Below are 27,657 nucleotides of genomic sequence, written 5' to 3'. Positions count from 1 at the left end.
ATAGCCTAGAATATGTTAATCCAGGATGTCAGCTAACTTCACGCCAAATTTTATCAAAATCGCTCCAGGCGTTTAAGCAAGAAGAACTAACAAACCTGGGCGTACTCAGGATTTTATCTAGGGGGGGCAGCATACCTGTTTCGAGAAGATGCCAACCATCTTCTGGTATATTGAAATAAAAAATCATAAAAGTTGACTTTTATTAATCTGGCTGTAAAGATATTTTGTGCACAAAATGAAGTGTTGGAAACACTTCATTTTGCGCAGAGTAGGTTACAGTTATAGGCCTGCTACGAAACTGTTTTGAGACTCAAACAATAGGACGAGAATGCCGCGTCCTGTAGCTCTACCATGAGTTGCCATCGAAAAAGTATACGATTTTACCGTACTCGATAGCGAGCAAACGTGCGTCGATATAGTTTTCAATAAAAACCGTACCATGAGTCATATAAACTCGCTAGCGACGACACGATTGTTTATGTAACTACATAAATATATAGCTTTAAACTCATGGTAGAGCTACAGTAGCTCTACCATGAGTTTAAAGCTATAGTATTTAACGATACTCGATACCGTCTCACGTAAATTTTTAGTATGGAAAATTTTACAGCGCCTCTAGCGGTCACTCGTGGAACTAAAATCGCTACCATGAGTTTACAATAAATACGTATCGAATAAAAACTCGCTAGCGACTATTGTTTTAAGCAGTTTCTCATGTGAATCGGTACCATGAGTAAACAATTTGACAGGTGGTATCCTAAAATACCGTTACTACAGTAGTAAAGTAACTCACTAGCCTTTTGTAGGGTGAAAGTGTTGTGAAGAGTTTCATACATAAGAATATTTAGTAATTTGCGATTAATACGGTGTATAAATATGTCCGGTAAAGTATATATTCAGCGTGGAATATGTTAGCGTTGGCTTCACGAGAAGACGAACGACGTGAACAAGGACGATTTCAAGCTAGTGTACGAAAGTGTCTTGGACAATCCACATCCACTTAAACATTTGAGTGATAATAATTTTATTAAATAAGGTTAAATTATAGAAAATTAAATGAATATAACACTTACTTTTCCATCTATTCCACCATTAATTGAAATTGTGTAGCACTGGTACGCATTTTAATAATATTAGGTACTTATGTATTTTCGTTCACGTCTTTTATCGAACTAGAATAACAAGGAAGTGTTTAAGTAGTTAAAATTATCATCACACAAAAAATAATATGAACCCAGGCAAAAAAAGGTAAGATTGTTTTATGGTTTTCGAGTACACTTGAGCAAGTGGCACTTGTAAGTATTTGTAAAATATAGTTTACAAGAAATAGCCATTATTTATCTTAATACAATAATTTATGGTTCACAAGTTAGTAACTTATCTTTAAAAGTTCAAAATTTGTTTCCAAAATTCATCGAACAATGTCAATAATCAACGTTATTTACATACACTCACAGACTACTAAGGGATACTAAGTATCACTACACTATGCAATCTCTCTTCTCCTCCTATAATGCATACTCGTACAAGTTTACAAATATATTTGTTTCTTACATTTACTAATAACAAGTCGCTGTTTTAAATTGGTAGGGTTTTCAAGGCCATATGCCGTCTTTGTCTTTTACTCGAGCTAGAAAGAGAGAGCAAAATCAATTATGAAGTTAGCTACATTACGATTTTTGTACTATATAAACACACGAAAACTACATAAACAATCGTGTCGTCGTTAACGAGTTTATATGACTCATGGTACGGTTTTTATTGAAAACTATATCGACGCACGTTTGCTAGCTATCGAGTACGGTAAAATCGTATACTTTTTCGATAGCAACTCATGGTAGAGCTACTGCTCTAACAACGTCATTTCACGTTTGTAAGAGTAGGACGCGGCATTCTCGTCCGATTGTTTGAGTCCCAAAAAAGTTTCATGGTACAAGGCCAGGTTTATAATTCCCACTTGCCAGGAAAAATTACGTTTATTTTATCTTCAAGAGGGGAACAGCCCCTACCTGGGTACGCCCATGAACATACACACTTACAAACCTTTGCCTTTGTAATATTAGGATGAATAATTGAAACTAATCCTTCAAGCCGCATAAGGACACCGGTGACCGCGACAGTAATAGAATACAATAGCATTTCCAAGAATACCCGATCGAGGGATTATGGATGTATATGTGGTACGTGGGAGAGCCATGCATGCATTCAGCACGAATGGGCCGGCTCGACCGGAGAAATACCACGTTCTCACAGAAAACCAGCGTGAAACAACGCTTGCGCTGTGTTTTGCCGAGTGAGTGAGTTTACTGGAGGTCCAATTCCCTTCCCTATCCTCCCCTATTCCCTTCCCTTCCATTCCCTACCCTCCCCTATTACCCTATTCCCTCTTAAAGGGCCGGCAACGCACCTGCAGCTCTTCTGATGCTGCGAGTGTCCATGGGCGACGAAGTTGCTTTCCATCAGGTGACCCGTTTGCTCGTTTGGCCCCTTATTTCATAAAAAAAATATAGAATAGAGTCAAAACAAAAACGCACCTCCACGCCTCCCAGTATCGCATATAACCAGTTAACCCTGACGTCATCGTCATTATGCACTCGGGGTATAAAGCACCCCACCGTAACCGATACTCTATTAGAGGGTTAGGTTCGGGGAAACCCTGCATTATTTGTTATTAGATAACGAGATGTTATTGTGCTTCGGCATTAATGGGTCGGCGGCGAAAAGCTCAGCATAATTAATTATAGACATGTCGAGTGAATGGAGTGGGTAACTTACATTTTATAACATATAATACGGACAATTGTCCTATAAGGGAAATTTCCCTTAGGTATAATTTAAATTTTGAACAAACCTTGTTAACTGACCTGATTCATCATCTGGCTAATATCTACCTAAAGGGTAACGGGACCCTATTACTAAGACTTCGTTGTCTGTCCGTCTGTCTGTCTCCGTGCTGTATCTCAAGAACCGTATAATTATAGTCTGTTCGCAGAGGCCAGAGCTAGTAGAAAACTGACAAAACAAGAACTAAGAAGCCTCGTGAGAAAACCCTAATTTCAGCCTGCCTAGCTTTCGCCAACGAGATATCTCACTCTACATGTTTTCTCGATGTTTGATGGTTTGTCTCTTCATCTCTATTGACCCTAGCATGACAAACATTTTTTCTCGCGTAGATCTATCATCAAAATAACACATTTTTATAGGCAAACATTACACGGTAGGTTTTGCTGTCAGTTTTACCACAGTCATGACTGTGACTGATGCATAACCTGTCGTGTAATGCAGTTACTGATGGTTGCATGAAGTTGATTGACGAAAATCTGGATACCGTATCTTGATTTTTGCTTCATGCAACCATCAGTCACGAATTTTGAGTGAGTGTTGTCACATCTGACAAAATAGGAAAAAAATAGGAACCTATAAGTACCTTTGAAAATGTTGCCTTTGACTGACATAAACTGAAGAGAATTGAGTAACCGTCTAATACCATTCGTCAGTTCATCAGTCACCATCAGTCAAACATAATTCATGATTGACGGAATTGACTGTCGCTTGTATGATCATATAATGGATGCGATCGAGTTTTGTCGAGATAATGTCGAGATTTTGACATTATGAGACGAGTAGTTTTTAATTATCTCGAGAGTGAGATATCTCGTTGGCGTATGCTAGGCAGGCAGATAAAGCTTAACAACTTAGACATAAAATCTACAAATAATAAAAACTAAGGAAACGTAACTCCCATATTTTAATCATTTTGAATTTGGTTCTCAAGGTTCTTTTCGCACACTAAAAATATAATATTATGGCAAATGGCAATAGCTAGAAACACTACATTCAAATTGACAAAAATTAAAGCCGTTGACAATGATTGCCTCTTCTATAATTAAGTACACAAAATTCTTGCATGTATTCAGGCCTCTTCTTGCATAAAGTATGCATGTATTCGGGTCACATGTTGTAGAATCGGAACAAATTTTTTGATACATTTACTTTTTCTTAGTTTTCATTATTCGTAGTATAAAAGACACAGTTTTAACCCGACCAAAAAGGGATGTTTGATGTGTTAGTCTGTCTGTGTGTGTTTATAAGCCCTCTGTGACATCGAAACGAGTGCACCGATTTTGATTTGTTTTTTTGGTTTCAAAGCTAATCAAGAATGTTCTTAGTAATTATTCATCATCTTCAGCCCACTCATTGCCGGAAAATTTGTATCTATTAGATATTATGTAAGCAATTTCCAGTGATTTGATCGATTCATTCTGATTTTTTGAATTGGACGTTGTATAGTCTGTCAAAAAAGTGAAGAAATTAAAAAGTGGCAACATCGTAGTGTCATCCCTTTTTTCTTAGATTGCTTTGAAAGGGATGACACTACGGTGTTGCCACTTTTTTCATTTCTTCACTTTTTTGACAGACTATAAGTTGTTTTAGGGTGCATTTGCCTTACCCAAATGGTGAAAACATATAGCTATTAAGTACTAAGACTTCGTTGTCTGTCCGTCGTCTGTTTATCTCCAGGCTGTCCATCTGAATTTTTACCGATACCTACCGATTTTTATATTTCATTTAACATTATACTTTTTGTGCCGGCGCAAAAGCTCGTCCGCCATTTTGTCTGCGCAAACAAGTCTCTTAGCAACGGGAGAACTCTCTGGAAGGTGTCAGGTTTCAAGGCGGGGTCTACATAGATAGCTGGATGTTGCCCACGACTGTGTACGATAAATTAAAACATAATATGAATTATTATTTTTTAACAAAAAATTAAAACCGACTTCCAAGGTAAAAACAGACGAACGTATAACCTCCTCCTTTTTGGAAGTCGGTTAAAAAACCCCGACATATGCATTTTCCCCCACTGTTACAACATTTAAATCTTTTAACCGGTTTTTATCAATCACGCCTAGAACACTTTAAATTAAAGTCAAGTAGTGATTAAAAGAATTTAAGTTAAGTCCTCAGTGCTTTAACAGCAAATCAGCTGACAAGCCAAATCACTAGACATAACAACCGCTCTAGTGTTTATGTTATGATTCTTAGAAGACGAATGGGAATTGATAATAATATACAGGGTGTAACAAAAGTAAGTGATAATACTTTAGGGTGTAGGTATATGTGTCTCCTGCGTAGAGTTCACTGCGAAAGAAGCAGCGCTGAAAGACAAAAATTTTTTCACTTTTGTATCGGCAAGCGCCCGTGTCACGAGTTTCCCGATAGAAAAGTGAAAAAAAATTGGTCTTTCAGCGCTGCTACTTTCACAGTGAATAGTTTCTCTACGAGGAACACATACACACCCTCAAGTATTACTATACTTAGTTTTGTTACACCCTGTACACTGTCACAGTATAATAATAATAATAATAATAATATCTATCGACGCTTCACACCACGTCAGTCTGGCCCCGTGGTAAGTACCTGAAGGACTTGTGTTACAGGTACCAGACAACGGATATATATTTAATACTTTTTATACTATACATATATTTAAGATTTTTATTATATGATACACATATTTAATACACATCCATGACCCAGGAACTTTGAAAAACTTTTTGTTCCGTCGGCGGGATTCGAACCCGCGACCCCCGGCTTGAGCTACCAACGCGCTCACCACTGAGCCACAGAGGTCGTCGGAGTATAGCAATATTGGGATATGTCATATTGCTATACTGTGAAAATGTAGTCTAGTCATTATCATGTGCTGACTAAAAACCAGGGCTCGGAAACCTGGTTTATCTTCGCGATCCTGTTCGTTTTTTTTTTTTTTTTTTATGACATAAGGGGAAAACGAGCAAACGGGTCTCCTGATGGAGAGCAACTTCCGTCGCCCATGGACACTCGCAGCATCAGAAGAGCTGCAAGTGCGTTGCCCGCCTTTTAAGAGGGAATAGGGGAGGGTAGGGAAGGGAAGGGAAGGGAATAGTTAAGGGAAGGGAATAGTTGAGGGTAGGGAAGGGAATAGGGTAGAGGTTAGGGGATTGGGCCTCCGGTAAACTCACTCACTCGGCGAAACACAGCGCAAGCGCTGTTTCACGCCGGTTTTCTGTGAGAACGTGGTATTTATCCGGTCGAGCCGGCCCATTCGTGCCGAAGCATGGCTCTCCCACGTTATAAACGCCATGGCGTTTATACATTTCCAAAAGAGCGTTTTCATTTCGATTCCGCTCTGAACGGACCGAAATTATTCCTGGTTTTGTTCAAAGAGCAAAATGAAACTGCTCCTGCTCAAAATACCGGTTAGAACTTAGAACCGTTCGCGATAACCAGGAAGCGATACCGCTCGTATCTCGGTTTCGCTCCGAGCGAACACTTATCCAAAAACTTGGTTAAAGAGCGTTTTAACCTGGTTAAAAATACCGGTTCCGAGCCCTGCTAAAAATATACAGAAGACGTAAGTGGATGAAGTAGTCTAAGGCCGCGTTTCGCGGAGCGGAGCTTAGCGGTGTCGAATTGACCAATCACCATGCTCGAAATCTTCGCTCCGCGTCGCTGTCATTCCGCTGGAATAGCACGATTGGTCAATTCGGGCACCGCTAAGCTCGCGTCAGTGGAAACGCACACTAACATTTTCTATCGTAATAAGTAATTACTCAGTTTTCGCCCTTATAATTTGAACAAACCTTGTAACTTACCTATACTTCATCAATCATTTATAGCTATACGTAGCAATAATCATTTTTTTATGCCCCCTTATTTCAGAAGAGCTGCAGGTGCGTTGCCTTTAAGAGGGAATACGCTCTCTTATTGAAGGCTTGCAGGTCGTATAGATCCGGAAATACAGCAGTATTTCCGGACAGTTCGTTCTACAGTTTTAGGTACAGCGCGCGGCAGAAAGTTACGCGAAAAACGCACGGTGGAAGACTGCCTGTACTAATAATGTGGATTATTTCATTTCAAATAATTTTCCCGGTCCTAAAGCCTCCATTTATGCAAAAAACGACGTTTTCAAATTGTTACTTACCCACTACTTAAGTCTTTAAATATTGGTGCATGTCAAGGAGGTTTTAAAAATCGATTTTCTTTAAAAAAATCAGATTAAGTGACTTTCATTTTTATCCGGCTCAAAGGACCAAAACTTCGAACTCTTTATTTCGCTCTAAATAGCGCATTACAGACATAGTCACGTCACAAGCGTTTACACAACTTCTCTATTTATTTTAAGTTGCTAGTTAGTTAAAGCAAATTTAAAGTTCTCTATCTGAAGAATGGGATTCATCTGTCACAACAACACGACGACGACCATAGACTAAACATTCAAATTTAGAACTGTACTAATTGATGCTTCTCTCATAGACGATCACAAGCCGAGGACTCGAATCAAATCTAGAACTTTTTTGATTCTCTCCTCACAATCATAAACTATTAAGGAGTCGCTTCAAATTTAGAATTCTATTGCTATAATCACAGGCAATCATAGACCAAAGACTCGATTCAAATCTAGAACTCTTTTTGATGCTCTCCTCACAAACATCCATAGACAAAATAGTAATTTCAAATTTAGAACTCTACTCACAGACGACCATAGTCGAAACAGTTGATTCAAATTTAGAACTCACCTCGCAGACGCAGGCCACTTGCTCCTGCGTGAAGCCGAAACTCGGCAGGGGGGCGTTCCTTGGGGGGGTCGACTCCCGCTGCGCCCACTCCGGACCCCCCAACATATCCAGATGCTCGTCTCCGGCCACCTTGTCACACTTTTATCCACTTGCCAACACTGGCCACTAAGACGTTGACATTCGAGTTCTTTATTTGAATTTTAAAAACAAATAGAACGTTTAGAGATTCATTTTTAAAACGATTACTTGTTTGTCAAAGGTAAAGTTGTTTGCACTCGATGTTTGTTAAACTTATTAACTAATAAATGCTTCTTCTGAGCCGATTATTTGGTTTTTCTCTTCTTTCTCATTTTAGTTTTGTACCTGAAACAAAAAAGCATAAATTAATTTAATGATTTATTACTAAACTTACAAGGTTCTTTTCATTAAATAATAAAAAAAAAATCCTAAAATAATATTTTAACCTGTAAGCAGCGACTTATTCTTGACTCTATTTAAAATATCTTATATCTTTTTTGTGTTTTATCGAATACCGAGCAAAAGCTCGGTCAAATAGCTAGTGTATATTAAATTGATAATTTTTCTATGCAAACTATTTTTTTTTTGCTTTACCAGCGTAAATTAAATAAATAAAATAAAAAATAAGTTTATTTCTCCCACAACAAGTACACAGAATAAATGAAAACAGAATACAAAAATATGACAAACATTTTAGACTTGTAGTGTGGGAGACAGGAGCCCAAACTAGGTTACCCTGTGCTTTAGGACTCCTGGCTCCCCCTCTCCAGTTACTCTATAATTAACAACGTTGCCGTAATTACAATCATATTGTTTTAATCTGTGAAAGCACTAAACACTTATAGCACTAAACAATCGTTGTACCTATATTTTAATCAACTTTAAATTACCTACTAACTTTCTTTAAATCATTATATTGTGTGTGTGTGTGTGTGTTTGTGTGTGTGTTTATGTGTGTTTGTGTGTCTGAGTTTAAGTTTAATATTTTAAGTACCACTATAATAAGGAGCTTTTCAGTTTCATTATAGTTAAGTTTCATCAACCAGTCATTAAGTTTCATTTTGCATTCACCGTTGTTTAAATGATAAATTGACAATAATTTATTTGCAGTGTTGTAAAGTTTCCCACTTCTAAAGTTGTAAAATTGGTATTCATCTATTTCCTAACCTAACCTAATTTACCTCAACCACTGAGGATTTTTTGAAAATCTTTTTTTAAGAAATGCCTACATCATTAACTGCCGCTCTCAGAGACATACTTTAATGATAATTAAACTTCAATTATTTGAAGATTTTGGCAGATAATGTGTGGGGCTTATGTCAACATTTTCATTTAATTACACAGGCAATTAATAATCGCCTCTGAGTGCGCCAGTTAGAGATCTAGCATCTCTAACTGACGCACTCAGAGGCGATTACATACACTATACTAAGGGTTTATTAGGTGCGTTGATCAATCAATCAGGTTTCAAAAACTTATTTCGAAATTCTTTCTCTCTGTGATAAACTCCCAACGGTAAGAGTGTCATCATTTCTTTATCATCCTGTCCGCGTATGGTAGCGCTTTTATAAATCATTGACCTCATTGAAAAAAAAAACAATTTTTCAATTCGAATTCCAAAATCAAATTCGAACGCGACAATTAATAAAATTTATCTTGTAAATTCACTCACGTAGTTTAAAAGATTGACAAGACAACAAAAGATTTAGTGTGCTTTATTATTTTATCGGAAATTACACTTTAAATCAAAACAATAACAATCAAATTCCCTCCTCGAGTGCGTGGACATCTGTCTCTTTCTATTGTTCGACATTGTTTTAGTGCGAGAGGGATAGAGGAAGAGGCCAAATGTTAAATGTTTGGTGTTTTAAGTAATTTTTATCGACGACACGATCGCGGGGGCCTCCTTGATATATGGAGTCGACGGGTTAATAGGGATGTGACATAAAACTATCGATAAATTACATTGTTTAATCGATATGTCGATAAAATTTGACAGAAAGTTTGACAGTTCAAAAGTGTAATAGATATTCTTATTGTTACTGCTTTTAACTGCTTGCAAATGCCTTCTTTGCCGTGTGATATGTATTTTGGTGACTATTTGCGGTAAAATCCTTCCATCCATCCATCTCTATACACTTCATAACTTTACTTGTACTCCAATATTTCTGTTTATTTCCATTTAATATTTGCCTTATTTCCTTTCTACCGGAAGAAGAAAAGAAAGGTTCTTATTAGAATATAAAAAATATATTTGTCTGCATTATGATTTATTGTCCAAACACTATGGAGGGTAGATGGAGAACTATCTTATATGGGGGATATTTGAAAAAGTGCCCAGCTGTACGCAGTAAATAACAGTTGAAATATCCTCCAAGAGTGGCGCTAGCTGCAGCAAAGGGTATGGAATGAATGTAGCCGTTGCGCGTTGGTGACAAAATATAAATTGAAGTTAGCCGAATAGCCGAGTCACAGAATGACTAGGTTAATACCAACATATTTTGAAAAATATAACCTAAAATAGGTGAAATAAAAGCTGCTAAATGATTTAAAATTTACCCTGTTGCTACTGTAGCGCCACCCTAATTTAACGCATTTCAGCGGACACTTTTACATACAGAGATAGTTCTCTATCTACACCCACATACTAAAATACTACACGGCATTGAGATATAAACGTAGTACTTATATCTCAATGCTACGGGGCGGATTATTTCGCAGCACATACTTATAAGTTATAAGTTTTACTTTGTCATTTATTTAGGGTTCTGTACCCAAAGGGTAAAAACGGGACCCTATTACTAAGACTTCGTTGCCTGTCCGTCTGTCTGTCTGTCGCCAGGCTATATCTCAAGAACCGCTATAGCTAGACTTCTGAAATTTTCACAGATTGTTTATATCTGCTGCCGCTATAACAACAAATACTAAAAACAAAATAATATTAATATTTAATGGGGGCTACCATGCAACAAACGTGATTTTTTTTGTCCTTTTATGCTCGTTATCAAGTAAGCTCGGTAAGAGGTAGGCACTTGAAATTTTTACACAGGCCTTAAATATATGTGTATTTTAATAATTAATCCTATACAAAAAATACAATTTTGGGCCCATTTTTTCTCTATAACGGTACGGAACCCCTCGTGCGCGAGTCCGACTCGCACTTGGCCGATTTTTTTACTCAATTTTCATTGTAATTTTCCTAAATAACCTTAAATAATACTCTTTAAAACCTTCGTTTGGTCAAAGAAGCAAAATGCACTAACAAATCAATGTAAAACAACTAAAATTGAAACGGGAAGTTATAATATTTTGAGTGTCATAGTATGTTTGTTGGATATGTCACATTTGGATAACATCCAAATTCACACGGAGGGGATATTTTTGATCCATTTATTGCCCACTCATGTTATCAACCTATATTAAATCGCTTATGCTGGTCTAAAATATACGAAAAATAATCTAAAATAGACTACTTTCAAGCGTAGGCATTTTATTACAATATCAAAGAACATAGGTAAAGTATTTTTGTCGCAAAGCCAACAAATCTATACTATACTAATATTATAAAGCGGAAGAGTTTGTTTGTTTGAACGCGCTAATCTCAGAAACTACTGGACCGATTTTTCAGTGTTAGATAGCCCATTTATCGAGGAAGGCTACAGGTTATATTTTATCACGCTAAGACTAATAGGAGCGAAGAAATAGAGGAAAATGTGGAAAAAACGGTGGATATTATTTGAAAGGGCTTATCTCACGAACTACTGGAGCAATTTTTCTGTTATTTGGCACAGTTAAGAAGTAGACCACGTGAAGGATCATAGGCTATTTTTTTTGGACTAATTTGACTGTGAAATATCTAATATACGCGGACGAAGCCGCTCGTAACGTCTAGTGACAATATATTTTGTCCTATAATAAATTTAAAATAAACGCTGGTTAATCTAATAAAAAGGGTAAAGGTTATAAAAAGACTAAAATTTAATGTAGTCTTCGTAAGCTTCAAGATAATATGAGCAATTTAGCTAAGAAGACTTTTTATGTCAGCTTTCAAATAACATGAATTAGATCAAAATCGTTAAATCTGTTGGTGACACATTATAAGATACTTCAATAAGATCAAGTTTTCTTTTGTGCTGGAAAAATTAAAATTAAACTTGTTTTTGAAATAAAACAACAATAACTATGACCAACAAAAAACAATGTTTTAATAAATTAAAGTCATAGACTATAATTTATTATTATGTAGTTATCTATACTTAATATTATAAATGCGAAAGTATCTCTGTCTGCCTGTCTGTCTGTCTGTCTGTTTCGCTTTCACGCCAAAACTACCGAACCGATTGTAATGAAATGTTGTATACAGATAGTCTAAAGCCTGAGAAAGGGCATAGGCTACTTTTTTACTGGAAAAAAGGGTTGTAAGGGGGTGAAAATACGAAAATTTGTTCAAATTAAGTTAGTTCCAAAAATTCATACTAGATGGCGCCGTGCGTCTCTTACATCGCGCTAACGCTTGCCCAACATCTTTCTATAAGAGGTGGTATCACTTTTTCAATTTTTTTTCGTTTATTATTTCTTTTTTATGTTATTTAATAAGTCAGTACTTTATATTATATACAGTGACGTAACCTTAAACCTATCAATGATAAGTAGTTTATGGGTAAAGTTGTGTAATTGGGGGGCTAAATAAGCTTTAAAATTTGGCATAAAATATAAAGTTTGATTTTAAAAAATGAAATATTATGTGCACACTGCACAGCTGTTTTGATTTAAGGGGTTTTTTTTTTATAAAAGCTTTTGACACCAATTTTGTTGCCATCGCGCGCTATAAACTGAAGTCCACGCGGACGAAGTCGCGGGCAACAGCTAGTTCTTAATATTTTCCGATTCGTCTTAATCTCGCTTAATGTTTATCGTCGTATAATTAACATTTTGATGAAATATTATAATAGCCGTGTTTGTCTGTATAAAATTACGATACCATATAAAATATTTTTATATAGTCATAAAAAATTATTCGTACACAACTTTAATATCTAGGGTAATTTTTGACTGCGAACAAAATTATATTACCATGGTTACGTGTTCCTGCTTCCTACGAAAATAATGTATTATTAATTCTAGATTTTGCCCGCACGTTCGAAGCGTCGAAATTCTTTTGTCGCGGTTTACGTGGGCGAGCCATGATTCGGAGATATCCACGGGCTCACAGAAAACCGGCGTGAGTTTCACCAAATGAGTGAGTTTACCGGGTGCCCAAACCCCTACCCTATTCCCTTCCCTACCCTCCCCTGTTCCCTTCCTTATGCTCCCCTACTCTATTACCCTATTCCCTCTTTAAAGGCCGGCAACGCACCTGCAGCTCTTCTGATGTTGCAAGTGTGCATGAAGACGGAAGTTGCTTTCCATCAGGTGACCTGTTTGCTCGTTTGCCCCCTTATTTCATAAAAAAATCGCACAGAAACTATACACCATTCCGATTTAAAAATTACTCTACGTTCTTTCCCGTCTCTCAAAGAATATTCATAATAAAATGCATCAAAATCAGCGCTTTAAACGAGAAGAGGTAACAGAGTATAATATACAGTGTGTTAGTGTAAACACCGTTATCCCAGAAACCATCAAATGAGTTCGTCAAAATGAACAACTTTTTCTATGAGAACAATGCTGAGAACTCAAAAAAAAAATACCGTCTTCATACCCATACGGATGCCCGTATCGGCAATTTATAAGGGTATGAAGACGGATTTTTTGAGTTCCCAGCACTGTTCTCACAGAAAAACTTGTTCATTTTGACGGGCTCATTTGATGGTTTCAAGTTTAACGTGTTTACACTAACATCAATTTGTAACTTTTGCATTATCGCATAATAATTAAGTATGTAAGCTTTGGGTATGTGTCCAACATTTATGTATATATTAAAAGTTTATCACATCAATGTAATCGACAAAATATACAGAGTGTAACAAAACTAAGTGATAATACTTTAGGGTGTGTATGGGTCCCCTATGTAGAGTTCGCTGTGAAAGTAGCAGCGCTGAAACAGTAACTTTTTTCACCTAATGAAACATTTCATGACGCGCGGGCGCTTGCCTATATAAATCACAAAAAATGTTGCTCTTTCAGCGCTGAATAAGCTGATACTTTCACAGTGAACTCTATATAAGGGACGTATACCCTAAACTCTTAAGTATTATCACTTAGTTTTGGTACACCTTGTAGATACAACTGCAATGATATTAAGCCTATCAATTTTTTTAAATCATTTTTTTATCGATACGACCCAAGTCCCAACCCTACACCCCACGTGGTCCGATGTTTATCGCACACGGGCTGTAAAACACAGAATTTATCGACAGATCGCCGCCTCGATAATGGTACAAATCACCTCACTATTACTCACTAGTGTTTTTTTTTTTTCAAATAATCCCCAAACCAGTAAACGAGTCACCTGATGTAACCACTGGCACCCATGGACACTCGCAACATTAGGAGAGCTGCAGCTGCGTTGCCTTTAAATGTGATTAAATCGATAGTAATAAATGCGAAAATGTGCCTGTCTTTAAGTCTTTCCATCTTTCTGTCATTTTGTCTTCCTATCATTCGTCCTGTCTATATATCTGTCTGTCTTCTCTCTGTCTCTCTATATCTCTGTCTATCTGTCTGTCTGTTTATCACTTACACCGGCTATTAAACACTAAATCCGGGTCTCTGGGAGCCGACACGACCACAAAATTTGTGGTCGTGTCGGCTCCCAGATTATCCACCTTAATCACATTTAATGTGATTAAGGTGACGCCGCGTTAAAGTAAACCGTGTTGGATACGTTTTAGATTGCTTGTTTTCTATGAGAGACCGGCCCGACCTCTCATAGAAAACAAACGATAGAACAGCAAAAAATGTAAGCGACTAAATGTTTTTGTCGCGTAATTTCAAAACCATAAATATATTTCATATAAGTTATGGGCAAATTAATGTGTATGCTTGAACCAATCTATGTACAAATTTTGGAAGCTTAAATCACTCTCCTCTGTTGGCAAAATAGGAATCCCTTTTTTACAGAGGTCTTTTTGATTTATTATTCTGTGTTATAAAAGTTAATCGTGTTATGCTATGGGTAATTCAAAGACAAAGAGATGATGAATACTGACAATGAACTTCAATTTCTTAGCTTCAGTCATTGCTGAGAAAAATCGATATCGCTACAGCCAAATTATCAAGGCGTCGCCTTAAATCTCTAGTAATAAATGTGAAAGTGTCAGTTTCTCTGTATGTCAGTAAATCTTTCTGTCTCTCATTCTATCTGCCCCTCTGCACCTCTCTATATGTCCTTCTTTCTTTCTGACTTTCCAATTTAAGAATTAAAAAAACTGTCATTTCTGTCCTTATCTGCTTTCTGTTTTTCCGACTTTATATATGTTTTTACTTTTTATCCTTGTGTCTTTCTTTCTATATTGTGTCTTTTTGTCTGTGTTACTTCTTTACAAGTGCACCGCATCAAGATCTGAAAATACAGTTCGACAAGGATGGACGGGGCGCTGCTGGTAAAGGATAACTGTCAAACGCATGTCAAAAATGACGTTTTTGTATGATAGAAGCGTTAGTTCCTTTTCTCGCCACGTTTATTTAAAGCCTTGTCGAACTGTATCTCCATATTCATCGAAATATTTTCAGTTCCATGAAAGGATTTAGGATTGTTTTATATACTTACGAAAGTATCACTCTCATGTTTTTAACCTATTTTTAAACGCAACAAAGCTACTGGCATCATCTATCACATAATATTCGTAAAAGCTTCGGCACGATTGAGCCCAAGGAATTTGGAGTCATTGAGTCAGATCACCATGACAATTCCTGCAAGCTTAGCATGGCACTTATAGAAACGGTTTCTTTCTACGGAAGAATAGACAAAGTGACAGACAAAGGAAATCCGCCATTTTTAATTCTCTCCCGTATGTTGTCATGCTAAGCTTGCTGAAGGGATGTGTGATGTGTCTATGTAGAGTCCCATCGAACTATTATTATTATTCATCTGTTTTTAGCATAATATAATAATCAATGACATCTGCTATTGTTAATTTGTTACACTGTTTTGCCTCGATATGCAAAGTGTACAACTTTTTTTAAGATGAAGATTTTGTCGTTTCATGGCTTCAAAACATAATATTCTAATAATGATTTCTTAGGTTTACGCGAGTATCACTCATTATATTACAAGGTTCAAACACTTACGGATTTTGTCGCGGAGCACTTTTATTAATCCCGACGTTTCGGCTACTTTACATTTTTACGTTACGGGATTAATAAAAGTGTTCCGCGACAAAATCCGTAAGTGTTGAACCTTGTAATATAATAATATTCTAAGTTTAGCAGTATTCGGTTTATAACCTAAATTGTTTAAACAAACCACAAGAAACAAAGTTGTTGTAACAATTTAAGTTGCCTAGACTAACTATCACGGTTTATAAGATACAGCATGGACAGACTGAAGGACCGACGAACGGACAGCGTTGAAAAAGGATCCGATTAGTATCTACTTAAAATACTATGTTATGGCATAAATAAATATAATAAATTACTTAATAACAGATAAATAACAATCTGTTAAGTGATAACAAATACATTTTTTTTCTAACTGAAAATAAAATAAGTACTTAATAAAAATCTCATAACACTGATTAAAAACCTTAGCATTATCTGTAGTGATCATAGACAATATTAATACGTCAAATTCCAAAATTAAATTTTTGAAATTATGATTGTGCTTCCGATGTTATCCGGAATTTTTACGACGGCGCTCAGTGGGATTTAATTAATGTCTCTGTTTGATCATATTTTTAAGTAAATTATAGTTATTATTTTATTATAAACTTTAGGATATCTCATAGTTAAGTATGTGCTTAGTTTTATACTTTTTATTAAAAAAATGTGTAAAACTTTTGACAACGGAACGCACTAAAGGTAAACATAAAAAATATCGTAAAAAAATGTTTTTTATTAATATTCTTCACGTATTTTATTCTTATTTACTAAAAGAGCTTTTGCCCGCGGCTTCGCTCGCGTTAAAAAGTATTATTATATACAAACTTTCATCCCCTATTTGAACCCCTTGGGGTTGGAATTTATCAAAATCCTTTCTTAGCGGATGCCTAATGTGTGTGTCATAACATCTACCTGCATGCCAAATTTTAGCCCGATCCGTCCAGTGGTTTGGGCTGTGCGTTGATAGATCACTATGTCAATCAGTCAGTCACCTTTGAGTTTTATATATATAGATATAAAATAAAAAACTTATTCTGCTATCTGAGTTCTTTTGACCGCATTTTGTTGCGAATAAAAAGAACAATAAAATATTTAACTACCTAGGTACCTAAGCTTATGAACATATGTAAATAGGTTTTTTATTGCCCGAATTATACTTTACAGCTTTAACGATATTTTCAGTTTAAAAATTATATACCTAGACTACATAAGAGTTATCTAGATAATAATATAAACTAGCTAAAAGCCGAGCTTCATGAGGGTTCGCGTCATTTTTCTGCGTGATAATAATCTTTAAGGTATTTTTTAAATATTTTAATCTATGATATTCTATTATAAAAAAAAAAAAATTAATAGTAGCCAAACCTTGACTGACCGATGATAACACATCTACCTACATATAGATAAAAATTACTGTGTTAAAGCACAAATCAATAGGCGTGATAGTTTTTCCGTAAATTGTACCATAATAGTGCTCAGGTTGTGGGATATGCTATGGCTCGCTTCTCGGCAACTAGGTGCCACAAACTATATAGAACGCTAACGCATCTAGGTACTAGGAGATATAAGGAGGTCTACATTCTACCTAGACAGCCGGCGGGCTTAGAAAGAGAAACGAAAGAATATAAAATACTGACAGTTTTTTATTTTCAGGACCTAACAGGGATAGATTTTACCTTAGTCTGCAAATTCATGTAAATAAAGCAATAGAAGACTCGATTTCTCCACCGGAATACAGTATTTTGCGCCATAAATAGCTTAAGTGTCTAAACACACTAGGCCGAAGTTACGCGGCGGAAATTCCGCATGATTACGATCGCAATGTATTTTAAATTACCGATGACACACTATTCCGTCGCGTTCCGTCCGTATATTGTATGCGTTTGACATTGCGGGCGTAATCATGCGGAAATTCCGCCGCGTAACTTCGGCCTAGTGTGTTTAGACACTGAGTGTTAGTGCAGAAACTAAAGTACCTAGTGCCATAACATTTTTTTGTAGTTTTAGCACGAATTACAAAATTCAGAGATATTGAAAAGGATAATCTATCTAAGCACTAGACAATGTATCCAGCCAAGTTACTGACTTTGATAGAACTTGGCTCTCGTTGCACATTAAGTTCTTTAAACAATTATTTTCCTAATTATACTTCTAGGTAAACGCATGAGGTTATAAATATGTTCTCTCTAAGCATAATACTATGCATAATAATATGACCTCTTCATTTTTAGAAGGCGGTTAAAAAGTAGTCATTATTTGATCATCATCTACATTAGAAACAATCAAGGAAACCGGGTCGGTATTTATACGTAAAATAACTGATTATGCATAATTTTTGATAATTACCTAATCCATTAATTATGAACTATGATTAATATTTTATTGTATCTGAATTTAAATTAGTTTACACTTTACATCAATCAATACAGGTATTTTGGGTATTACTAATTGATTTATCCTGTTGTAGATGGCGATGTCTGATAAAAAATACATAAAATAAAACGATAGGTTAGATTTAGCTAATGTTAGTGTCTAAAGTCTAAACCATAAAGTTGATATACCTAGCGGAATAGAGCAACAATCTCGAGCTGTCGAGGTAAAAATATGTGTAGGTACGTACAATGTACATAAACTTAAACAAGCATGATTGAACATGATTTCTATGAGATTAAATTGTCAACGTGCGGCACGTGCCGACTGGACGTCAAAAAAGTGTGCTGCTGTCATGTATCACACGTCTCTTTTTACCACGCAGTGTTACTGATAGTGGCATCTCTCTTGCTCAGGCCTTTGTTTCTCCATTCCGCTAGGTATATTAACTTTATTGTCTAAACACACTAGGCCGAAGTTACGCGGCGTAAATTCCGCATGATTACGCCCGCAATGTATTTTCAATTACCGACGACACACTATTCCGTCGCGTTCCGTCCGTATTTTGTATGCGTGGACGTAATCATGCGGAATTTACGCCGCGTAACTTCGGCCTAGTGTGTTTAGACACTTATGCCGATTGCCGTCAGCACGTGAACCTAATTTTTTTTTAAGTTTAGAAAGTTATTAAAAAAACATGAAACATTTGGACATCCAAATAAAATAAGTCACCATTATTTATTTAATTCATATTTATTTACACTAATTCGCGTACTTTCAATAACTAGCTATCAGTGGTTAGAATTTTTGCGTCAGTGCTGAAAAATATGAAACGTAAGGGAACTAAAGTGCTACCATGAGGTAGGCCATAAAACAGGCTTTAAAGCGACAGAAACGCCCTAAAATAATTGTTTTATTGGATTGTGTGCTGATAAACCAATTCTAACTTTTATATAAAGCAATTTTATCAACGGTTTATGGGATAATTATATCAAAAGGCTATACAAATTCTATTAAAAGGTTACGGCCGGACTCAGGTACATTCAATGATTTAGTAGATACCTAATTTATTTAAATTTAATAAAGATTTTGACACAGCTTCCTTCTGTTTATTGCCAGGTTCTTCATATAATTGGACTCTGTTAAGCATTCGTGTACTAACCCACAAAAAAATTATGTGTTGAGTTATTAATGCAGTTATGTTCTCTAGATGATTTAGAACAAGACTGCATTCAAAATTTAACAACAAAAAAAATGTGAGTTAGGACACTAATGCTTAACAGCGATCAATTAAAACTAGCTATTTGACCGAGCTTTGCTCGGTATTCGATAAAACACGAATGAAATTACATTTTATAGAAATGATTTCTAGCTAGATCGATTTATCGCCCCCGAAACCCCCTATATACTAAATTTCATGAAAATAGTTGGAGCCGATTCCGAGATTTCAATTATATATATACAAGAATTGCTCGTTTAAAGATATAAGATTAAGTAATTAAATGTCTCTTCGTGGGACAGTAAAATTAAGCCAAATACTTCAGCAGAAAATAAGAAAAGCGAATAAAAACAATTAAGATAATATCTAGAAAGTATGTAGGATGTTGTACTCTACCTAGAGCTAATATAATATTTATGTATTTATTACAAGCGCTTTCAATAAGAGTCACTGTCAAGTTTTTTTTAGTTATAGATTTAATTATTGTTTCTAATAAGTACTTATCTGAATCTTTCAGTTCTTTCTGGAAAAAAGATAAAATATATTTAACGTATCCAATCGAGTTTGCTCAAAAGACCCTATTTTCGATCAGGTACTTACCTAAGATTTAAATGGATATAAATTGTATTAAAAAAATAAAACGTCAAAGATTAAGTGGCCGTCGGAAAACAAAAATAAAAAACAACACAGACCGTGCTATACTCACACTCTTATGCTAAATTAAGACCAACTCACATCACAGCTTGTTAAAGCTAAACTAAAAATAAATCCTATGACGAAACACAACCCATTTACAACAAACGCGCTAAAAACACTTTACTTTGCCTCTAGACACTGGCTGAATATAAAAAAACACTGGCAACCACGTCTCCAGATATTAGATTATTAAAAAAATAACAATAAAAAAAGTCCGCACGTGCACGCGAGCCGAATTCAAAAATGGAACTAGTTTGATTCGAACTTTTGCTCTTGCCCGTGATTGGTCAACGAGTTTTACAGGAATTAAAACGACCAATCGCGTCATTTAGGGCCTTTCTTCGGTCCCGCCTCCCATTGGTTGCTGAGTCGCCATTTTCCGGATTATGAAACAATTGGCATAATTATAGTAGGCGTATGCTGGTCTGCCGAATTTCCGAAAACAAGATATTTCCGTCTCCTGCAAAAGCAGACAACAGCTGATACAAAATGTGTTTCGGTTTACAGATACGGGTAAAATTTTGCTTTATTATAAAAGGATTTTAGATTGTTTGGATGATTGCAAAATGTTATCGCGATAATAATTTAAAATTTGGAAACAGCTTTACCTTGTTTTTATTTTTATTTAAGTATGAAAAATTATTTTATTTTGTTTGTCTTAATTCTTCATTTGGTATTTCTTACAAATTTTAGTTAAATGTATATAACAAGCCTGCAGCTTCTTAAACAAAAATTCATAGAATTTTGTTTTTAATTTCTACGAAAATATTGTAGAGCATTGTATGACAGACTATAGGTAACTACTACAGTAGGTACTGTAGTACCTTTTTTATCAAGGCAAATCAATCCTCCTTCGCATTAGAGTACCATCTCTAGCCCAATGCTGCTCTATTAAAGAGAACCCTAAAAATCGGCCAAGTGCGATTTGGACTCGCGCACGAGGGGTTCCGTACCAATAAAGAGCAATATTTATATTAGGTAAAAAAATATGTTTTTTGTGTGGGAGACCACCTTATTTATTTATTTCATTTAAATTTTATTATTAAATAATTATTAAAGTATAATTTATATGTACACAGTACAACTGAGTATTTTGTGATCATTTCACGATCGAGCATGAAATAGGAAAAAAAAATACATTTGTTGTATGGGACTTGGGAGCCCCCTTAATTAATATTTAATTTATTTTGTTTTTAGTATTTGTTGTTATAGCGGCAACAGATATACATAATTTTGATTATGATGACAGACGGACAGACAGACGTCGAAGTTTTAGTAATAGGGTCCCTAGTTATTACCCTATGGGTACGGAACCCTTATAAAAAGTACCTATAATTGGTTTTGGTTTCACAAACTTTCTTTGCAGTCTGCTGATGAGTATTTGGTATTAAGGTACTTTTTACCTGACAAGTTTCAGTCTCTACATATTGTAGAGCTTCTGACAGACTATGAGTAGAACCTTAATGCCCGGTTTTTAAGAATTTTCCTTAGCGCTTTATACGTTAATATACGGTATACCTACTACTGAAAACATAGTTTTCTGTAAAAAAAAAAACATTTTACCGCACCTTCTTTAATTTAAAATTCGAATTCCATTAAGACATTACACATGTTCAAATATCGAACATGCCGCCATTTGCTCATTTCGACTCTATTATTTATGGTAAACGTCATTTTGGCGCCGTCTTATGGATTTTAAACTCTATTTTAATTATTATAAGGGCGAGTACGTGTGTATTATGTTTGTTATTAATAATGGGCTGGAATTATTCGGTTGTTTGCACCCTTTGTGACTATTGTATGGTATTGTTGGATTATAAACATTGATGTATTGTTGTAGATTCTCCAAATGATTATTTTTGTGAGCTTTTAGAGCTTTGCTGGAGAATTTGAATAAGATCCGTTGTCTTCTCTCCTAAATTGCATTTTACTATATAAGAGCTACAAGCCTACAACACTTACTAAATTGTCAGCTGTCTTTGTTTCTCATGTGGCTTTCCCACTAAGGCAGTAAATGTTTTTACTGGTAAAGGGAATACTGTTCCATGTACCATCAAAGAAAGGGGTATGAAGATTTTGCCCGACCTACTTTCGCTAAATGTGTTTTTTCGCGTTCACGAATATTTTTTTCAAAAATGGATAGCTAACATCAATACAAACAAAAAATAATCTTGGACAAAACCGCGTAAGGTGTCACATTTCGAAGATTTGAGCTGCCAAAGTTGCAATATCTTAAATTGGTAAAACTTTAGCAGCTCATATCTCCGAAATGTGACTCTTTACGTGGTTTTGTCTAAGATTATTTTTTGTTTGTATTGATGTTAGCTATTCATTTTTGAAAAAAATATTCGTGAACGCGAAAAAAACACATTTAGCGCATAGTAGGTCGGCCAGGCTCCATACAAAAATCTTCGTACCCCAAAATTCCTAGGCAGTTGACGGTCCTACAACAATTGGTCTAACTATGTCAATTCAATGTTCATCTGTCGGATGGATTTGACATAGCGTGATCCGCCATCAAGGAATCAGCTTCTCTGATAGTACATTGTCTATGTTTTATGTAACATCTATGGTCACATTGTTCCTGATTGAAGACATCTTGTTTAAGTCCGGAATCTATGTTTAGAGATCCTTTGGGCTTACAGAAAAACCCTTCAAATATTACTTAAAAAATTATGTGTGTCATCTCTTCAAAATGGATACTTATAAAATCGATTTTGATGAAAAGTGGTCAGAGGTCTTTGAGTAATGCGACTAGGATACACTAATATTTGTATCGGAAAAAATTACGGTTCCTCGGGACGTACTAATTTTTGCACTCTGTGTAAGTGACTTCCGTCTACGAAGGGCAAAACGGCACCCTATTTGCTAGTTCTAAGACTTCACTGTCTATATTCTCTGTCACCAAGCTAGATAATCTCAAGAAAGCCATACAGTTAACATTTCGACAAATTATTTATTTCTGTTGAAAATATACGAAATACAAATAAAAATAAAAATGTTAGAACTCCTATTAAAACAAGACGTGTGATTTTAGGACAATTTTTGACTGATATTAAAAACGACAAAGTCTACCTGAGACTCCAGAAATATGTATTCAATTTTATTTTTTCTTTAAAATCATAAAATAACTTTAAAATAAATATTTAAGGAGAGCTCCCAAGTCCTATACAAAAAAACGCAATTTTTTGTCTATTTTTCTCGATGTTACGGAACCGTTCGCTTGCCTGTCCGACTCGCACTTAGCCGGTTTTTCTGTCCGTCAGTCAAGTACCAACAATGGATTTTAATAGATTTTAAACAAGACTAAAGCTCTACCTTACATAATTGCGACATGGGGATTTAAGATAGGCAAAAAATGATGTTTTTTGCGCACAGGTAAATCACAAAGGTAGGTGGTATTCGGAACTACTGAGCTGTGTAACGGCTGCACCGGTTTTGATGGTAATCTGATATTACGAAACCTATTAGATAGGATTGGCTTTATTTCTGTTTTAAGTCTCTAGAACTCATGGGCTGTCTATAGAGTTTAGAAATTAGAAACATTAATACATACTAGAGATCGCCCAATGGTCGAAATTCGACCTTATTTTAACGACATTAGGACTACTACCTATATTTTGTAAAAAATATTGACTTTATCTTTTTTTTTCAACTCTTGTCTCTGGGACTTAGCTGATTTCAGACTGGCCGTGTAAGCATTGTCTAATAGTATCTTAGATTCAATCATTGACATTTATAAGTGGACGCGGCATAATGGTCTCTACCAAATCAAAATACCGTGGCCGGTCCGCCATTTTATGTTCCGGTTCTCCGAGGTACATAAACTGTCAAAGAGTCGTATTATAGGGATGTCGATATTGAAAGAAAATATCGATATATCGATACATCGATATTTGAAAAAATATCAATATCGGTCTCGATATACCGCGAAAAAAATATCGATATATCGGTCAAATTTTTCGACCAATTTGCTTTTTTTTAAATTAATTTATAGTGCGTCAAAAAAGTGAAGAAATTTAAAAAAGTTTGTCCTTGGATCGGTACGTTTATATTTTTACTAAAATTTTTGTTAATTTACCGATGGCTTGACTTCGTATGTGCTAATTTAGTTAATAATTAGACAATAAATAAGATTTGTGATAGAATAGTATGTAATTTAATCAACATAGAAATTAGTAGATTTGACGTTTAGTGATGTACTTTTTTATCGAATTTAAAAAATATAAGGTGAAGAATCTGATCATTTATTTAAAAGATTTTAACCTTAATAGGTCACTTATAACATCTTACTTATCGATATCCTCGACAAATATCAACCGAGTGTCCCATCACTATAAGCCGCCATGTTTAGTTCTTGGCAATATGGCGCCGGCCACACTTTTTTGTAGTTATGTCGCTTCCATCTGTTTCCTTACTCATTGGATTCAATAAAAAAACTGTAATCCATTTTCAATTTGTCAACTTGTTGTCAACAGACTTCAACCATAAATAAAAGAGTATAATTCGTATGTATAGGCTTGTCACTAAAAAATCCGTCATTTCTCATGTGTGTGTGTGTTGTAGTGTGTGTAATGTTTTATTTGTTAAAAATCTTTATGATAAAAGCATAATTTCAAAATAATATTAGTTCGATGCACTCCTTCACCGTATAAACTATAACTGTGCAAAATTTCATGCACCTACGTTTCCCCATTTTTCGTAAAAAGGGTTACAAAGTTTTTCGTTCGCGTATTAATATTATGATTCTTTATAAAAAATCTGATTTTCCCCCCCTGGCCCAGAACCTGGGTAATTTATACGCACATGGTCATCCCTAATCCCTTTCTTTTTGCTTCGCTAAATATTCGGTTTGAAAATGTTTATAAGGTACTTTCTTATAATCCCATACTAATATTATAAATGCGATAGTGTGTCTGTCTGTCTGTTACTGTGACACCTTATGCTAAAATCACTGAACTGATGACCAATGAAATTCGTAAGATATATTTCAGTAGGTTAGGAAAAGACAGCATTGTATTTTTGGTGAAAAAAGTACTGTTCCCGGGTTAGTACTAACAAAATTACCGACAAAAGTTGTCAACCTACATTAAAATTTTATACGTGGGAGAGCCATGCTTCGGCACGAATGGGCCGGCTCGACCGGAGAAATACCACGTTCTCACAGAAAACCGGCGTGAAACAGCGCTTGCGCTGTGTTTCGCCGAGTGAATGAGTTTACCGGAGGCCCAATCCCCTACCCCATTCCCTTCCTTACCCTCCCCTATTGCCTTTCATCTCGTTTGCCCATATTTCATAAAAAAATAAATCAATGAGCTCGTTTTGATGCAACTATTATGGTTATTTCAAGTGCCCATTAAACTATTACTCAGCCACTCTTGTAACCACTAACTTAATAGTTTTCAACTCACTCCCCATGATTCATGGGGTCTTTTGTGTGGGGTGCTAACAATATGCTCGATAATGACATAATAGGGGTGCTTATGTACCCCACAAGAGTAGAAGAGCCCTTGAGATGTGACTTTGAAAACAAGAAAATAAACTTTTAGTGGATACTAGCTTTTGCCCGCGACTTCGCTCGTGTTAAGAAGAAGAGGAAATATTATTATTAACTAGACGTTCCGCGGACCGCGCGGTTTCGTCCGCGTAAATTAGGAATTTTACAGACAAATCAGCCCACAAATAGCCAGATGATCCTTCACGTGGTCTACTTTTTATCTGTGCCAAATAACATAAAAATTGCTCCAGTAGTTAATGCGATTAGCCCTTTCAAATATTTTTCCCCGTTTTTTCTTTGCGTGATAAAATATAGCCCATAGCCTTCCTCGATAAATGAGCTATCTAACACTGAAAGAATTTTTGAAATCGGACCAGTAGTTCCTGAGATTAGCGCGTTCAACAACAACTCTTCCGCTTTATTATAATATCTTAAGTCTCAGCCCGATCGATTTAAAGTTGTCAAACTTTCATCTCCTATTTTATCCCCTTGGGGGTAGAATTGATCAAAACCCTTTCTTAGCGGATGCCTACATCATATCAATTACCTGTATGTCAAATTTGAGCCCGATTTGCATGTCGATATCATGTCCAAGTCAATTATTCTCCCACCTGTTTTTCTACACACAACCTATCTATATGGAAATCGGAAAATGGTACCTGACACCATTTGGCAACTGAGTCACAAAATTGCATCATTTTGCATTTGCATGTTATTGTTATTTGCATTTCATTGTAGATAGAAAAATGCTTTATTTGTACAAAATATAATGAACTATTGCACCGTGTTTTTTTTCCTTTACCTAACTATTAATACTAGAGATCGCCCAATGGTCGAAATTCGACCTTTGTTTCAACGACATTAGGACTACTACCGTACCTATATTTTGTAAAAAATATTGACTTTATCTTTTTTTTTTCAACTCTTGTCTCTGGGACTTAGCTGATCTCAGACTGGCCGTGTAAGCATTGTCTAACGGCCGTTCCCAATATTTGATCTATCTCTGGTTTTGACCTACTAGAGATATGAATAGCTCACATAAGACATTAGAGACATGTTAGAGACATATATTTTATGTCAATTGTGAGCTATTCCTATCTCTAGTAGGGCAAAACCAGAGATAGATCAAATATTGGGAACGGCCGTAATAGTATCTTAGATTCAATAAAAAAAACATAATCCATTTTCAATTTGTCAACTTGTTGTCATTTTTCGTAAAAAGGGTTACAAAGTTTTTCGTTCGCGTATTAATATTATGATTATAAATGCGAAAGTGTGTCTGTCTGTTACCTCTTCACGCCCAAACCACTGAACCGATTTTGCTGGGTTTGATATAACGCCATAAACGAATTTTGGCGCAACGGAGTTGCGGGCGTCATCTGGTTTATAATATTACGAGCTTTTGCCCGCGGCTTCGCTCGCGTTAAGAAGTATTATTATATACAAACTTTCATCCCCTATTTTAACCCCTTGGAGGTAGAATTGATCAAAATCCTTTCTTAGCGGATGCCTACGTCATAACATCTACCTGCATGCCAAATTTCAGCCCGATCGGTCCAGTGGTTTGGGCTGTGCGTTGATAGATCACCATGTCAGTCAGTCACCTTTGAGTTTTATTAGATTATGGAAGTATGGACACGGATTTATTGCATTTTATCTTTGCAATACTGGTAATGATGATGAATAACAACGAATTGGCACAGGTGTTTTTGGGCCGCCTTAAGGGGCGTGGCCACGCCCATCTTCTGTCCCACTCAGCGTGAAAGCCTCCGCCGGAGCCCGGAGGGCTATTCTCGCGACTCGTTTAGCTTAGTTTTAAACGTGGGAGAGCCATGCTTCGGCACGAACGGGCCGGCTCGAGCTCACAGTATAACTCTTCTGCTCACAGAAAACCGGCGTGAAACAGCTCTTGCGCTGTGTATCGCCGAGTGAGTTTACCGGAGGCCCAATCCTACCCTATTCCCTTCCCTACTCTCCCCTACCCTATTCCCTCTTAAAAGGCTAGCAACACACCTGCAGCTCTTCTGACGCTGCGAGTG

The 27,657-nt window shown here is 35.9% G+C and overlaps 1 protein-coding gene and 1 long non-coding RNA gene across 4 annotated transcripts in view; one reads left to right on the top strand and one right to left on the bottom strand.

The window, feature by feature from the left end:
- LOC121738078 (protein sine oculis-like) overlaps nt 1-20,362 on the bottom strand; it is a 36,191-nt gene extending 15,829 nt beyond the window's left edge. Inside the window, exons 1-2 of one of the 3 annotated variants that reach the window (XM_042129911.1) lie at nt 20,132-20,362; nt 7,557-7,919 (exon numbers count right to left, since the gene is read on the bottom strand). In XM_042129911.1, coding sequence (XP_041985845.1) covers nt 7,557-7,661 — 105 coding nt within the window. In that variant the 5' untranslated portion in view covers nt 7,662-7,919; nt 20,132-20,362. Of the gene's footprint in view, nt 1-7,556; nt 7,920-20,025; nt 20,096-20,131 lie in introns of those variants that run through there. The other 2 variants (XM_042129912.1, XM_042129913.1) reach the window with 2 other exon arrangements.
- LOC121738079 lies at nt 551-20,968 on the top strand. The gene is made up of 3 exons (XR_006037227.1): nt 551-818; nt 7,121-7,124; nt 20,959-20,968. It is a non-coding gene; the product is annotated as an uncharacterized LOC121738079 (long non-coding RNA).
- Nucleotides 20,969-27,657: the final 6,689 nt, after the last annotated feature.

Source organism: Aricia agestis, chromosome 22 (genome assembly GCF_905147365.1).
Source record: "Aricia agestis chromosome 22, ilAriAges1.1, whole genome shotgun sequence".
Lineage (NCBI taxonomy): Eukaryota > Metazoa > Arthropoda > Insecta > Lepidoptera > Lycaenidae > Aricia > Aricia agestis.
The sequence above is the reverse complement of the archived record's forward strand: the minus strand, read 5'-3'. Positions and strand labels throughout refer to the sequence as shown.